At 41.3% G+C, this 17,471-nt stretch overlaps 1 protein-coding gene across 5 annotated transcripts in view; it reads left to right on the top strand.

Annotated features, from left to right (window-relative positions):
* The window catches only part of MSANTD3 (Myb/SANT DNA binding domain containing 3), a 36,386-nt gene extending 24,954 nt beyond the window's left edge, over window positions 1-11,432 (top strand). For all 5 annotated transcript variants that reach the window (XM_068553037.1, XM_068553041.1, XM_068553039.1 and 2 more), the window contains exons 2-3: window positions 135-585; window positions 8,788-11,432. In XM_068553037.1, coding sequence (XP_068409138.1) covers window positions 168-585; window positions 8,788-9,197 — 828 coding nt within the window. In that variant the 5' untranslated portion in view covers window positions 135-167 and the 3' untranslated portion in view covers window positions 9,198-11,432. The remainder of the gene's footprint in view (window positions 1-134; window positions 586-8,787) is intronic.
* Window positions 11,433-17,471: the final 6,039 nt, after the last annotated feature.

Here is a 17,471-nt window from a genome sequence, read left to right as displayed (position 1 = left end):
CACAATTCAACATGAGTGGAAAAGAAAGTACCGTATTTCAGACCAGGGAATCAAGTCAGGGATAGAGCTTGAGTGATTCGCTGACTTGTTTATTGCTGGAGTTGGTACTGATTGTTTCAAACTTCCTGTTCCAGGATAGCTAACAGCCAGGAGAAACGTAGTGGAAAATGCAAAACAACGAAATCATAAAACCTGCCAAATACTTCTCAGAATTGGAAAAGAGCATCCTGCTGGCTTTAGTAGAAAAGTACAAGTATGTGCTGGAGTGTAAGAAAAGCGACGCGCGAACTATTGCCCTCAAGCAACGTACCTGGCAGGCGCTCGCCCATGAATACAACTCGCAGCCCAGCGTGTCGCTGCGGGATTTCAAACAGCTGAAGAAGTGCTGGGAGAACATCAAGGCTCGGACCAAAAAGATTATGGCCCATGAAAGGAGAGAGAAAGTGAAACGGAGCGTCAGCCCCCTTCTGAGCACCCACGTCCTGGGGAAGGAGAAGATCGCCAACATGCTGCCCGAGCAGCTGTACTTCCTGCAGAGCCCTCCCGAGGAGGAGCCTGAGTACCACGCTGATGCCGCCACCCAAGGTATCGGTGCCTGACGCCCGCTTGCATATTCTCCTTGGGTACCTGTTTGACATTGTGATTTTCAAGTCCTTCATTTTGAGGGAATTTAGAAAAAAGAAACTTTCATATCAAACTTGACTTTCTCAATACAAAATTTCCCAATTAGATAGGACATTCAAGTCGTACATAAAAACAGAAGCTCTTATCTCCTTGTGTCTCTCTTAGAGAGATCTCACTTATCTCTGTTATTACTTAAGAAGGAAAAATAAGGGGCTACATTTATATAGTTATTAATGAAGTATCTTAGTTGCTTATCTCAATCTATCTCAAATATATTAAAGAGAACTGGAGGATTTATATTCATTCACTCTAATGTATTTTTTTTCAAAAGATAGTTTTTGAGGACCTATTATGTGCAAAGCTCTGCATTAAGTTACTCAAAATGCCACATTAAGAAAGTGAACTATTTCAAACTTAGGAAAAGTACAGAGACTAATACAGCAAACACCCATTTAGCAGTCACCCCGATTAAAAACCAGCATTTCTACCCATTATAATATTGTGATCTATAGTTTTGGTTTGTGCACTCTAGGAAACTTGAGAAATTCTGGAAAAAAATCATTTTAGTTTTAATATACTTCCACTGAAAAGAGAAAAATGTCATACTTAATTCTTGGGGAAGGAAAAGAATGTCATGTAATCAAGGCTGTAGCGATAGTGTGTCATGGCTTTAAAAAGTTGGAATTAAGGGGCTTATTGAAATGTCTCCAGGCAAGGGCAGGGTGAGGATGCATATAGATAAATTGCCAATAATTCCTGCCTCTTTTAAGATAGGAATGACCAGTTTATATAAAGATTGATTGCAGTTTGCAGAAAATATACTTGAAGCAGAGGAAGATTTCTGGGAAGGCCAGAGGGCTGTTCATAACGTGCTCCAAGGACCCAGGAAGCAAGCATTTGCCTAGGAAAATCCGTTTCTTGGCTTGCAGGATGAGAAATTCACTTATTAGTGTCCCCAGAGTAAATTGAGCTCTGAGGGACTGGTTAATTAAAAGTCACAAGAAATTGTCTAAAACCAAGAATGTTATCCGTATAGAGTGGAAAAGATAATAACCAAGTGAACAGAATACATGTTTTTGATTAGCACTTTTTTTTTCCTGTCGGCAGATCATCCTGGGAAGCTAAATTATGATCAAGTGTTTGTTTTCTGATCATTTGGCCAAGGTTAAGTCTAGGGAGCCAGTTGGGCAACCATAGTGGTGAATGTCAAGAAACTCATGTATTGTTTCTCAGGGTAGGAACCCTGTGTGTGAGTTTTGATTCTTGAGCTCCCCAGCCAGGGTAGCTCCCGGAAGAGAGTGTTGATATGGACACTGCCAGCTCTCTCTCACCCCTCCTTGTTGCTGCTTCTGTGGTGGAGGGGGCCCGCTGCTAATTGAGTGTCCTTGCTTTGGAGATGTTTATAGCTTCAGCCTGTTCCTCTCCATTATGCTGGCCTTGGAGCAATTGCGTGTCTGTGAGGCAGTGAAAGGAATGGTGCTGGGGGAGGGAGGGAGGTGAATCAGCAGGACTGCTTTTCAAATTGCTCATATTCCCTGGGAGATGTTGCCGAGGAAGATGCTGGTGTGGACTGCATGCAGTTTACTTCGCAAATCCGTGATCTGGATGATTGCGTATTGATTTCATAGACTTATTTTAACGGGACAGTCTTATTTCCCCATTTTCAAATTCTAGGGTAGGATCTAGAAAGTCCATTCCACAGATTATTTTCTCTTGCTTTTTAGAGGAAAGAATGTAGTTCATTTACTCATAAAGGCAATTTCTAAATTTCCAGCAAGAAGGCAATAAATATGGATTCTCAGTGTCCTTCCTGTAGTGACATTTGCTAGAGACTCACTTGTAAAAGAGATTTATTTTAAATTGGATGTTTGTACATATATGACACATGAGACTTCTCTTTGCTGGTGATTATTAAAGTACAGCCATATGCTTCCTGGTTCCTGTTTCCAGGTCAAATCTGGAGGGCGGTGGAGAAGCATGCTGCTTTGTCAGTTGGGAACTGTGTCCAAAGTATCTGTAAACTCTAGTAGTTAAGGTACTGGAACGCTTTCCATACATTTAAACAGCTTTGAGGTTACCTCACTCATTTTGCATTTCAACTTACTTTTAAGAAAGAAAAAGAAAGCTGGAATTGTTAATCATCCCTTCTGGGTCTTGCTGGGGAAGAGGTTGAAAACCTGCTATAGGGTTATGGCTCACATTCCACTGTGTGTATTTTGACACACATGGACTCTGTGTGTGTGTGTGTGTTCAGTTATTATCTCTACTAACTTTATCTCTACTATCTCTCTGTCTCTACTGTGCTGTCCAGTACAGTAGCCACAAGCCACATGAGGCTGGTAAGCACTTGAAATGTGGGGAGACTGAATTGAGATGTGCTATAAATGTACACACTATATCTCAAAGATTTAGTACCAAAAAAGAATGTATCAATAAAATATCTTACTAACAACGTTTATGTTGATTAAATGTTGAAATGATAATACTTTAGATATATTGGATCAAAAATATATCACTTAAATTAATTTTACCTCTTTTTACTTCTTTAATGTGCCTATGAGAAAAAATTTTTAGTTACGTATGTATCTCATATTACATTTCTATCGACCAGCTCTGTCCAAACACCTTACAGAGTGCCTGTGACAGAATTAGGTGCCGAAAGATTTGTTGGCATTTGTTAAACAGGAAGGAGCCTGGCAGATTCCACTAGAGGCCTCCCTCCAACTGTTTCTTGTGTGAGATGTCTTCAGCTGTGTCATCTATTTTTTTTTTTTTTTTTTCAGATTCTTCAATAATCTAATGTTCTATGTCCTTAAGGCTGTTAGACCTTAAGGTACCCGGGTCTGGTTATGTCACAGTGATAACAGAGGGCCTGTTGCATGATGTATGCCAAATACACAGTAAAATCCAGAAATTCCAAGTGCTTCTTCATTTGAACCTATTTGGCTTCTCTCCTTTGTAACAGGGGTTTGATTTTCCCAATAATGAATGACTTAAAATAAGGTGATTAAAAATTCCACAGAGTCTCAAGATAGTGAACAAACACTATTTTAAAATGCCCTCTGAGCCTCAGTTTCCCCTTCTGTAAAACGAAGGAGTTGGGTTTGAGTTAGTTTTGCAGACCATACCACGGATGGGTGAACTAAATTTGCTGTCACAATCCCCAGCAGTGAGGAAGTGAGGGGAACCCAGCTGCAAATGTGGATGTGAGAGTGGGGTGGAGGGTTGAGCCAGGGCAGCAAATGGCTGGAAAACTGGCCTTCAAGAGGTCAATGTCAGCTTTGAACTTTCAAGCCTCAAAAGTATGTCTTTGTCGTTTGATCTGATGATTTGGTCTAATATGATTGTCTCTCATTCCAGTGTATGTACTCACTGTAGATTTATGTACAGAACTAAATATCCCATTTATTCATGTATAAACCATAATAAAACCAGTCAGATATTTCCCCTCATCAGCAGATCTTGCATTGGAAAAGGAAAACAAATATACAAATTTCAGCAACCTCAGAAATTTCATTAAACCTGCATAGAGGCATAGTTCATTTTAGAGTTCAATTATACGTTCAAGGAATCAGTTCCTATCATAAAGACAACTACTGTAATGTCTGTGCCGTGCAAAATTATCCCCATTTATTGTGGTTCAACTGCAGACTCTACTGCCTCTGGTGAAGGCACTCAGCAAGTTCTTTTCACAAATAACACCCTTCAGGACGGCCCCTTCCTGTTTTACACAGCATTGTCTCAGAACTTGTGGCCAAAGTAATTCAAAAGCAAGCCAACGACAAACAGGGACTCCTGAGGCCAGTGGTACTAAACTCACAGGCCAGAAGGGGACCCTGTGACCTCTCCAGGAGCTGCCCATTCATAAGCTGACAAAATGTAACCTCTAAATACAAAATTCCAATTATCAAAAACAGCTGTGTCATCTTGATCACCGTCCCCTGCATGCATATTCTTAGCTTTGTCAATGACTTGCTCGAAATGTACATCTGTAGTTGAACACAGTAGTCTTAAAATTTAACACTTAGGAATGTATTTGTAAAAAACCAGTATTTTCCCTTTAAATATATTAAAACAATTTATACCCTGTAGATTTATGATCTGTGATAATTTGCCTTTGACACTTATCTTCCATTATCTTTGGGGAAGAGGTTTGCAGAACAAACTAAGGGAGCCAACAAAATTTGCTAGGGGTGGCCGGGAGGGAAGGATGGCCAAATGTCAAATACACTTAGGAAGACTAAGCTTTCAGTAGTACTCAAATATCTTGAGAGAACTTACACTTAATTCATATGCTATTATTTCTTTACTATAAAGCTATAATCCAGTAACACAGACATAGGTATGCAAAGCTATATTAAATAATGCAAACATTTCTTAATAATTTCCATTATTATCACTGTTTAGTCCAATCCTATTCTTTTGGGGGTGGGAACTCCAGTAGAGAGGACTGACTTATATTTTTACCAGTCATGGCACACTAGCATCATTGGTCTGGAAAAGCCCTTTTTTTGTTTGTTACTTACACATTTATTACTTTTTTATCCCCATTCACCACTTTCATTCTTTTCTCCTGCACCTTAATCATTCTAAGGTGCTTGTGTATTCTCTCACATGTTCTTGAAAGCATGCGTTGGTGTTTGTGCATATATTTTAAGTTTACATGGATTAAAAATTGTGCAGTAGATACCATTCCTTTTCCTTTTGCTGCTTTTCACTTAGAATGTTTTAAATATCTATTCCCATTGCAGTGTGTCAGTCTAAGTTGTTTCTTTTAGTTGATGGATAATATTCCGTAGTATGCATCCCCCACATCTTACTTATCTGTGTTCCCAGTCCATCCTGTTTCCTTTGTTCTGCTAAGAAGAGCTGAGCTTCAGCCTGTACACAGTTTCCTTCCCATCCTTTTACTGCCTTAGTAGGTTTTCCCGATGAGCTTAAACGTACTCAGATTGCCCAAGTGGAAGAACACCCCCTTGACTGTGTTCTCTGCTCCCAGGAAAGCTTTTAGGCCTTCCTATCCATTTTGCACAGGATCGAATTGTTTTCTGCTTCAGGTGAGCTTTGTTTTACCTGGGAGAGATATTACATGGTGTGTGTTTGCAGAAGGTTGCCATGCCCAGGATAGTCTTTCTCTAATTAAGAGGAGATTCTCCCCATCTGAACACTAGCTTCCATTCATTGGAGCTAATATTTGTGTGAAAGTTAATTACTCCATTGAGCTTCTCTAGTTTTAAGCCCCAGCTTCTGCCAGAGTCTTAAGAGGCCTGGCTTTTTAAATTTAAAATGCGTTTGTGAGCACACATTTAAACTAAAAAAATTAGTTTTAAAGTAGAGTCATTTCTCTGCTCTTGGATATAAACATGCTGTCTTCATGTTCACAACTCTAGAGAGAAATTTGGAGATCAGAACTTAGGATATACACGCATATTCTTAATAATAGATGGTTTTGTAGTTGATACAACTTGGAGATTGCATTTTAAGGTACATAAGTGATCAGCTGAGCAAGTGACGCAGTGAGAGGCCAGGTGTTGTAGCAGCTGAGCTTGGATTTTGGAGTTGTGCAGACCTGGATTGGAGTCCTGGTTCTTTGCACTAGCCAAATGACTTTAGATGTTGTGTTTGGTTTTCTATACTGATACCTCCCTCAGAGGGTTGCTGTAAGGATTAAATGAGGTAATGCTGCAAAGCACTAGCCTAATGCCTGGTTAGCTGCTCAGAAAATGGTAGCTGCCGTCGTCATCGTCATCACCATCACCATCATCAAAAGGCTCCTAAAACCAAGAATTACTGAGATAAAAATGAGCATTTGGATATTGGGAGAGATGAGTAGCATTGTCAGGGCATGAACTTTAAAGGCTCAGAGGAGTATTCAGAACTATCCTCTGGAATGAAATCAAAGAGAAAAGAGGCTAAAGGTACCAAAACACATCTAATGTGTCCAGTCTTCTTTGAAGACAGTTTCAGATCTGAGACTAGAAAGGAAACGGATGAGGTAATCCTCTTTGCATCTGATCCCATCTGAGGGATCCTATTCTCAGTGCCAAGCCTTTCCTGTTCCTTTGTCCTGTGCCTCAGCTCTCCACTAAGAACACTGTTCTTTCTACACAGTTGTGCTGTGTTGAGAGGGATGTGACCTACTGCAGCCAATTCATCCTGCACACGCTTCTTATATGCCTAGCAGTGTGTCAGGCCCTGTTCTGGGTCCTCCAGGAGGATGAACTAGAGGCAGTCTCTGTCTTCAAAGTAATCAGAGACCTGAAGGGGAGGTAGTTAAACCGCCAGTTTTAACAAGTGCTCTGCCAGAGGTAGGTTTAGGAACCAGTGGGAGCATGAAGGAAGGACATCTAATTGAGGCTATAGCCGCTGGATTTGGGAAAGATTCCTAGGGAGACATTTTCATTATCTCTGGATGACAGAGAGGTCCTTTTAACCTTCTCTTTCAAAAGTAAGGTTTTTACCTTTTCTTTTACCTTAATTAGGGACTAGTTATGGTTGTTACCTAACCCCTTGGAGTGAAATAATCTAAATAAACAGTAGCCATTTTCCTTTTATTGACAGACTGTTATGAGTTAGGTTTCCCCCAGTAGCCATTAACATTCCCAGCATCCCATCTTCTGGAATAATGGAGTGGATGTAATAATGTAATCAACTCTGTTAATAAATTGATATTATTTTTCTCCAAGGAGATGATTCTCATTATTGGAAATACAAAGCTTCCCAAGAAGGCATTGGAGTCACAGCTAGAAGACTCCACGGGTTAGTGGGGTTAGTGGTTTCCTTATTGAAACTCCCTAATTGACACTTGTATCATTGCCCAATAAAAATACTAGTGCAAACATGGCACCACCAAACGTGGCATCCTTTTGTATCCATAAGCTCTTTTCCCCTTTTGTTCAAAGCTTCAGCCCATAAATATTCACTAGGCATCCACTAGGTACCAAGCAAAATAATTGGTGCCCAAGGATAAAAGATATGATTAAGGCATGGTCCCCAAATAATACTAGAATGTGTTAAGTGCTGTAACAGAAGAGTATGTACAGAGAAAGGAGAGGGCTGAGGTTTCACAGCAAGTGGCATTGATCCTGAATGAAGTAGGGGTTACGCGGGAGGTTGAAAGGGGAAACTGGAGTAAGAGTGTGTGTTTGGGTAAGGGAGTGGGGACAAATAGTGAGCCCAACTTTAGCTGAAGGAGCAGTGAGACAGAATTATGGGAAAAAAATAAAGATTGTGGTAGGATTGGAGGGTACACAGGGTAATTTGAAGAGTAAGGCAAGGAAGATAAAGGAAGGTCGGAACCAGATTATGAGGGTTACTTAGGGTGGATTGAAAACAGAGCCAAAGATAGGAACCCCAGGGGAAGATTTAAGTGTGAGTCCTGACAGGAGACTTAAAGAGCAATCAGAAAGGAGGCTGTAGAAAACTTAGGAGAGAGCGATGGTTCAGAAGCTAATAGAGGAAAGAAATGTCAAGAAGGATTGTCAAGTGCTAGGGAGAAGTTACATACGAGGGACGTTGGAAAGTGTCTTTGGGATCTGAATATTGACCCCCAGATGGCAGTGCTAGAGGCAACAGCCAGATGTAGGAGACTGAAGAGAAGTCTGAGGAAGTTAAGCCAGGGCGTGTAGGCTCATCTTTCAAGGAAGAACCTTTGTCAAGATGGCTATCCTGGGTAAGGGTTAAGACCTGTGACCAGGACCCACAGCAAAGGTGCCCTTGTGGAGACTGAACTTCAGTGTTCATGGCTGAATGAGAATCGGAGAGGGAGATAGACTGCGGGAGAACTTAATCTGAAAACCCACTGCTGGCCTCGTACTGTGGTCTTCTGCTCAGTGGGAGTCGTGCACATGTCATGTTAGGATTTATATCCACATAGCCAGGTCTCCAATTCTTGATAAGCACAATCTCTGACCACTGTTCCCGTAGTTCGAAGTGCCAGAAATGACATAATGAAACCCTTTATCGTTACTTCTTCAGGGAAAATTGCTCTCGATGTATGGGTTTTTGAGAAGTCAGGTGGGGCAGGGGTACCTGTGAACATGCAGACCAGAGCAGATGCTACTTCGGATCATCCTGTCTTGGGGGACCCTGTCATTTGAAATAGGATTGATTTACTCTGTGCCTGTAAAATCTTTGAACATGTTTTCTGCTACTGTTTTTCAGAATCATTTGCTGTTTCAAATAGAGAACTGTGCGATGATGAGAAAGAGTTCATACATTTCCCAGTATGTGAGGGGACCTCTCAACCTGAACCCTCGTGTTCAGCTGTCAGAATAACAGCCAATAAAAACTACAGGAGCAAAACCTCTCAGGAAGGTGCTTTAAAAAAGATGCATGAGGAAGAACACCATCAACAAATGTCCATCTTACAACTGCAGCTGATACAGATGAATGAGGTGCATGTGGCCAAAATCCAGCAGCTAGAGCGAGAGTGTGAGATGGCAGAGGAGGAACACAGGATAAAAATGGAAGTTCTCAATAAAAAGAAGATGTATTGGGAAAGAAAACTGCAAACTTTTACCAAGGAATGGCCTGTTTCCTCATTTAACCGGCCCTTTCCCAATTCACCCTAAGATGGTGGGGTGTGGCTCCCTTGTAATTAATCTGTGTTGGCAAAGAAGGTCTGGAACACGAACTTGCAGTCGGTAGCCTGTCACAGAGCTACAACTAGGAAGATGAGAGTGTTAGTAGTCACTTATTTAAGAATACATTCAGGTAAACAGCTGCACCCTATGTACCCCTGAAGTGGCAAAGAAGCTGTTAGAGTCTTCTGAAAATTATCACTATGAGTGCTATCATTCTGAATGTAATGTCTCTTAATTAGAATTCATACAAGAACCATGTGTGAGTGTTGTTGTTGTATTTTTTTAATCAAATGCAAGTGTGACTATAAAGGAGTGTGGCTGGGTTTTGTGGGTTTTTGTTTTTTTTTTTAAATAGACATCAGACCTTGTCTATCCAAATGAATGCCCTCCCATTGAAAGTGGCTGTCCTGGGAGGACACACGTTTCTCCAGTGGTAATGCTGTTACTCAGAATTTGCTAGAGGTCTTTTGGAGCCTCCACAAGAGCTATAGCACACTTTTCATTTTTTCAGTGTCATCTTTGGAGCGTGGATTTTCTGTTTTTAAACGGCCGAACATAATGGAAGGCTGTTTTCTAATGTGGCTCATAGGCTGCCTTTTAAGGCCTTCCTTTCCCCAAAGAGGAGTTCCAAATAATGTCTCCAGCAGGTGTAGCTTTGTTGGAACTAAGGATGTGACTACTTTGAGGGAGAAACATTCGTTTAGAGCTCTACATTCTGTCATGCTTGTTTTATTAAAAGACAAGACTTGTGATTTTATAGTCACACTGTGTATGTTTTTTAAAGGTGCTGCCCGCCTCCACTGTGCTACAGTTTTTGGCTTCCTGCTGTAGTTTCCTACCGACTTTGTACTACTGAGTAAATGGTTGCCCTTGTTTTTAATCTTTAGCCGCCTAAGGAAAGGCCCTGCCCTCGCCATGCTCCTGGTGCTAGCTAATAGTGATGCTACCTAGTCTGCATAGTATGCAGTTAGTATTGAGCTTTTTCAGAATCCATTACCAATATATTTGGAAACGTGGATTGATAAATGGGTGTTTTGACTGAGCTGTGATATAACTTCTCCTGTAGCCTAGTGAGAAAAACAGTCTTGGGAGTTGGGCATAACAGTAGCTGGAAGAAGCAAAGTGACAGTTACGTGCCAAGGCAGGTCAGCAATTTCTGAGAATGAAAGTTCAAGGCCATGTGGTGGGGAAGGAGCAGTATGTGTGACAGAGGCTATATAGGGAGTGCAGGACGAGGAGTCAGGGCTTGAATTCTGAGCTCGGCTCTGTCTCAAGTGCTATGTGACCTTAAGTTACTCCATTTAGTCTTTGGCCCTTGTGTTTCCTGTCTATAAAACAGGAGAGTTGGTCTAGATGATGGTTAGAATCTGCTACAACTCCTTGACTGTGATGTGATCTGCACAGTCTTGGATGAGTACTGCTAACATCATAGTTGTCCGGAGGGCGTGGGTCAACAGGGAGAGTTTACTGCAGTGGCTAAGCTTCCTTCCTTTCATAATTTTGGAATTTGGGTCCCGGGGTCTGTAAGTTCAGTAAAGTACATGTATACTAATACATGCACTGCATAAAACTTAAGTGGATATCAATTTATTTTATACACTGATCATATTTTAAATATCTTAGAGGAACTGGTTATTTGAAGGTACCCTGTGAAGACTAGTCTTCTTTCAAAGGAAGGATGCTTTTGTAAGGATTTGTGTTCTTAATTTAGTTTTTACCAAATGGACCCTTTAGAGAAGCAGCATCTGGAAAAAGTCCCAAGCTTAACCGATTTATGGGAGACAGATTAGGGCAGGGAGTGGCAGGTCCTCAACACAGATGATGTGAACTGAGAAAAGTTTGCCTTTGCTTCACCTATTGAGCCATCTGGAAATCTTAATATGCAGATTCTGGTGGGGGGGCCTGACATTGTGCATTTCTCACAAGCTCCCAGGTTATACCAGGTCTGCCTGTCTGGCCACCACAGTTCTGTGTAGCAGGGTTTTAGAGGACCCTGTGAAGCTTTTACCTATCCTCAAAAAAACAAAAAACAAAAAAACAACCCATTGGGTTAGGTACATTTTTGTGTACAGCTTTGTGCTGGATATTATTCCTCTCCCAGAATTACCACCTAATCACACAAATAACAATGTAGAACAACACAAAAAATGCTCACACACATAATGGAACTATAAAAGCATCGAACTAATTCCTAACTGAACAAATAAAGGATAATTAAACCAGCAGGCTAAAGCACCTTGTTCTACTGTTAATGGTATTTATGAGTTTATAACAGTTTTCAACCTTGAGTATGCATTAGAAACAGTATTTTATAAAAAATTAGTCCCGCTGGGTCCCACTCCCAGGGGATTCTCATTCAGTTTACCTGGGTTGAGGCCTGGTCCTCTATATTTTTTGGAAGCTTTACAGGGAGTGATGATACCCAATTGGGATTGAGAACCACTGGTGTAGAGTTCACAAATGTGTCTCATTTGGTCCTTAGTCCTGTGAAGTCCTGCAGAAGTGAGGAAATGATGCTCAGAGAAGAACCACCTGCACCAGGCTGAAAGCTAGTGAACAGCAAAGCAGAACCTCAGTCCTAGGTCTCTAGACTCGAAAACAAATAGCCCCACCTGCCTCCCCCCACCCCATCCCTCAAAGCTATATCGTGGATTTGCTTTATCCTGAGAGCCAGATCACATCTACAGGATACTTGTAATGCTTCCACTCATGAACAGGTACATCCCAATTCATTCCACTTTTGAGTAGTTCCTTACCTGAGGTGGAAATGCAATAATCATTTCTTGGTAGGTGCTGTAGAGAATTGACTGATAAATACTAAGACACAGTTCACCATCCCCTGACCTGCCAAATCATGGACACAGCCCAGTAGGGGATGTAAGGCTTGTACACAGCTATCATGTACTTGATCAGGCACGTCTTCTAGAGCATTTGAAGCTCAGCAGAGAGTGAAGAGACTTGAAGGAAAGCCTAGAGGAGGTGGCATTTGAGCTAAATCTTTAGAGTTGGTATTTTGGTAGGTGCAGATTCAGAAAGGAGAGGAACTTCACTAGATGCAAGGTCCTGTTGAAGATTCAAGACGGTGAGACACATAATTGGGAGGACATGGGGGAATTTCCAAATTGGGCAGTAACATGATCAAAACTGTGCTCCAGGAGGAAGATTAGAAGATGGAATTGAGTTTAGAGAAGACTGGAGTCCAGGAGATGAGGTAGGAGGGTTTGGTTAGGATGAGATGATAGGAGGACCTAGTAAGAAACGAGGGAGACCAATGTGAAGGGCGTTGCCGAAGTGGAATCTGTCAGGCTTGGCAGCACATTGCTTTTGTTGGAGGGGATGGGTAAAGTTTTAAAGCTAGATGCCGGAAAGAATGATGCTGATTGAAATAAAGAACGGATGCATTTCTGGCTGACGTATCCTAGGAGAGGCCTAGACATGAACTAGTGCAGTTGCTCCCACCCACTCAGCCTCAGACACCAGCACCTCCTCCCATCTCCTCTTTGGTTGTCACCTCTTTGCTCTGACTTCTGCCTCTTCAGCCTCCTGTGCTGCCTCTTGCACCTGTTCATCTGACGTTTTAACCCCTCCCTGCTGGGTCCTTGTCCCCCGACTCAATTTGGTGCTCCCTCTGCCATCAGTACCTCCATTGCAGCTGGTGGTGCATCAGTCACCATCTCTTATAATGGCTTCACACTTGAAAAAGCAGGAAAGACTATAGTTGACGCTTAACAACCTGGGGGCTAGGGGTGCCCACCACCCCCAGCTGTGGAAAATCCCCTTATAACTTTACAGTCAGCCCTCTGTATCTGCAGTTCTGCATCTGGGGATTCAATCAACTGCGGATGGTGTGCTGTAGTACCCATTTATTGAAAAAAAAATCTGAGTATAAGTGGACCAGCACAGTTGAAACCCATGTTGTTCAAGGGTCAACTGGATTTCTTTTTTTATTTTTTTTAATATTTATTTATTTTATTTATTTTGGCTGCGCTGTGCCAGGTCTTAATTGCAAATTGCAACATGCGGGATCTTATTTTTTTATTTTTTTATTTTTTTTACTTGTGGCACGCAGGCTTCCTAGTTGTAGCATGCATGTGGGATCTAGTTCCCCGACAAGGGATCGAACCCAGGCCCCCTGCATTGGGAGCGTGGAATCTTACCCACTGGACCACCAGGAAAGTCCCTCAACTGGATTTCTTTATCTTGAGCTTCAATTCTTTTCTAGCTGGCATCCACAAATTTCAGGGTATTTTTTAAGTGTCCCATGTGTAAAGGTACACTGGCTGAGAGGGGATGTTAATTCCCGTGTATCCCTATTACAGCCTGTTTCCAAAAATCAAACATAGAATCCTACCTTATTGTGCATTAAAAATCAGCAAATATTTTAGGAACTTTTCAGGGAGAATCTTAAAATGCATTGGCTTTTTTTTTTTTTTTTTTTTTTTAAGAAGAAAGAGAACAGAAGAAGAGAGGTATGGTGGGGCAGTGCATTTGAGTTGTCAACAGCTTCTGCAGTGTCAGGTCAATTACATCAGCACTTGGTCTGGACCAGGGGAAAGGAATGGTTTTGCCTCCTGGGAATGTCAGAAGGACCTGATAATTATATTTGGCAAAGCCAAGAAGAGTGGCTCTGTAATGTCATTGCTAAGAATTACCCTTTTAATAGTATCTCTGGATGTCTGAGCTGTTTAAATGGAATGACACTTCTTTTCTGCTGTGGCTTTCCTTTCTGTTGGGCTGCTTCCCAGCTGGTCCTCTTGTTCTTCCTTGCCCTTTTCTCTTCTATCTTCTGCCTTCCCAGCCCTGTTTCTCCAACCCCTCCTTCTGCACCCACAGCAGTTTCCACTGTCCCCCCTTTTACAGTTGGAGTCATGTGAGAATGTGTGTAAAGGAGATACTGGCCCCAAACCAGCATATTCAACATGTGGTATCAACAAGGTGAAGTGTAGCCTTGGACTAGACAAAATATCGACCATCTGCTTCCTTGCTGCATCCGCTACTTTTGTGTTGGTGGGACTCAGAAGTCACGGAAAAGGTCACCAGTGATTCATGTCTGCAACAAATTCTTTTCTAATTGTGCCGTATATTATGCCCTTCAATACAACTTACTAATCTCTGCCTCAGTTTTTCCATCTGTGAAAGTGGTGTAATACTTATCTACCTCCCTTGAATGTTGTAAAGATTAGTCTATGTTAGTAAAGCACTTTTGAAATAAAGAGTGATGTAAAGCATTTTAATATTATTGTTGTCATTGTGATATGGATGCCCCCCTGTAGAGATGCTGCTCTGTAGGGGAAGTACCCCGTGGATACCATGGTTTAGGAACACCCAGTACAGAAAACTTCCCTAACAGATACAAGAGTGATTTCTTGGTGTGTGTGAAGGTTTTCAACATAGTATTCCCTTAAACAGCCCTTTGGTTCATTTAGAATGAGATTTGATTATAGAAGAGTGATTTATGTAAGATTTTTAAAGAACATTATCTACTGAGCCTTCATTACCCAGTATAATAGGGTTTGCAAGCTGATTATTCTCCTAACAGTGCAGTTTGTCAACATTAGGTGGAAAACTTCCATTTCTACATTATCCAGATGCCCAGATTGTGCGTGAAGGTTTTTTCACTCTTGACACTGATTAGAGTGGACAGAATGGGGATCCTGCTACTTCTGAGTGAGGGGATCGCAGCTCCAGTTCCACTTGCAAAATATTCTCACAGCACCTCTAGTGTGGGGGGAAAAGACTCACCATGTATGTTCATCAGAGTAGGGGGTTCTCTAGCCATAAACTTGGGCTCCCTTTCTTAACTCCCGATAACTGCTAAGAGATTTAATTAGGTTCTGGTCTGAATTTTCTCTTTTGTGGGTTTGTTGCGGGGAAAAAATTCCAAGCCCTGTTATTTAAGAAATTGGTTATTCTGAATCAAAAGGACACCTGTTACAGTGGAACTACTGTAAATAGTAGCAGAAGTTAAGGTTCCCGTTCCTTTTTGTCTCATCATCTGGTTTAGCTTCCAGAGTAACCAAGAAGGAAACTCACACTGGTGCTCTGCTGGTGAGGTGCATGTGGTTCTAAATTTTTATCCTTGAGTCTCAAAGAGTTTTTGGATGGGCTGGTGTTACACTTTCTGCAGGAATGGAAGGTGGTCACTCTAGTCACTCAGCCTTTGGGAAATCTGGGGGGCTGCTGGGGCCCATCTGTTCTCATGTGGTCACACTGACCCCAAGGCTGCAGGGGCAGGAGTTGCCCAGGGGAACCCCTTCTCATGGTGACGGCAGAAGTACAAGAGGGCAAGCCCACCTGTGGAAGCACATTTCAAGTTTCAGTGTCATATCTGCTAATATCTCCTTGGTCAAGGCAAGTCATGTGGCTGAGCCAAAGGTCAAGGGGAGGGAAGTAGACGCCTCTTAAGAAGGTGAGGGGAGGGTGTGAAAAATTTGAACAATAATCTCATTTACCACAGTGTCACAAGTGGGGAGGCAACGAGTGGAATACCAAGGAGTTGAGATTATATTATTAATCGAGGAACAGAGAATCTAGGGGGGAACTGCGTCCCTGTTCCTTCCTCTCTTTCTTTGTTTGGAGGGGGAGGCTTTAAAATAGTGATAATAATAGAATATATGTCATAGGGATGTTGGATTAAATGAGCAATATGTATTTAATTATATGTATTTAGAACAGAGCCTGGCACACAAACACTGTAAGTTTTAGCCATTATTTTTTTCTCTTAAGGTCATATGGCTTCTAAATGGGCCAGGGATATTTGAACCCAAGTGGCCTGGCTCTGGAGTTCATGCTTTTAAGAATCAAAATACACAGTGTTTCTATTCGGAGCCTGAGTTCACATCTTTGCTTTGCAAAGAATGTGGCCTCCTGAATATTAGATCATCATCTTTAAAATACTTTCCAAGATTGCTATAATGATTACATGAGAATATACATATGAAAGGGCCACATAAACTATAAAATCGACCCCCCCCCCCCCCGCAAATCCCTAAACCTTTCTTCTGATATTCTGTGTTACAGGACAGTCCAAGACTCTCTTCTCCCATTACAAAACTTCACCTTAATCTCTCCCTCCAGCCTCCCCACTCTGTGACAATCCCTGAACTCACTTATCATCTTGGTTTCAGAACCAGGCTCTGTGAAATTACTTCTGTTGATCCCTCTGCCTGGTGTGCTCTCAGCCTCTCTACAACCCCTTCCCATCACCTGTGCTGCTGAAGTGTCACCCATCCTTCAAGGTCACGTGACACCAGGACATACTCCTGTAACCTGGGCTCTGGTCCCAGCTTTGCTGGTAACTCATCACTCTCTGGATTAATATAATTTCCTTGTTTGTAAATTAAGGGTGTTGGAGGAGAGGATGTCTACATTTCCATCCCCTGTTCTAATTAGTCTAATTCTGAAGTTAAACTAATCTTTTCAATTTACTGCATGTAACACAAGTTTTCAATATAGCGTTCTCCTTAAAAGATAATGTGCACATAAATGGAATTCTAATCATGCATCCAAGTGGATCAGCCCCAAGGTTGAAAGTGCTATTTGTGAAAGTTATTGATATTAGCATAACGATTGTACTTAAACTGTTTCTAAAACAATCTAAATATAGGCAACACAAGAATTTCTATATAATGGGCACAGAAAGGTTGTTGCTTCCCAAAATGTAATTTTCCCAATAAGTTGTAACTGGCTGCTATTTACTTTAGCTCTTTTAAATTGCCCATTTCTATAAATTATAGAATACTTCTATTTTACAGATTGCCCTATTCTAAGGCAATAATGTGCCCAGAATATGTAGATTTTTGTATTTGCTTTTAAAACTTTATCAGTTGATTTCAGTAGATGATATCTGTTGTAAACATCCAGGGCTGCCTGAAAACCTACTTCAAATGGAAGGAAGTTCGCATTTATTGAATATTTTCTATGGGTGCTAAGAACATTCATCTATTATCTCATTTTATTCTTAAAATACTCTGTAGGAGTAGGTAATATTATCCATATTTTAAAGATAATGAAATGAAGCTTGGAGAGGTTAAGTGTCTTATTCAAAATCACATACCCAAAGTTTTGGAGATGGTTGTACAACAATGTGGATAAACTTAATGTCACTGAACTTTACACTTAAAAACAGTTAGAAGGGTAAATTTTATGGTATTTCACCACAGTAAGAAAAAAAATCACATACCTAGCTTAACTAGATTTAGATCCCGAGTTAGTATGCTTTGATTAGTCTGCTTATGGCTGGTTATGATTATCAACATCTGC

This window comes from Eschrichtius robustus, chromosome 10 (assembly GCF_028021215.1).
Source record: "Eschrichtius robustus isolate mEscRob2 chromosome 10, mEscRob2.pri, whole genome shotgun sequence".
NCBI classification, from domain to species: Eukaryota; Metazoa; Chordata; class Mammalia; order Artiodactyla; family Eschrichtiidae; genus Eschrichtius; species Eschrichtius robustus.
Note: the sequence above shows the minus strand (reverse complement) of the source record. Positions and strands in the feature narration are given on the sequence as shown.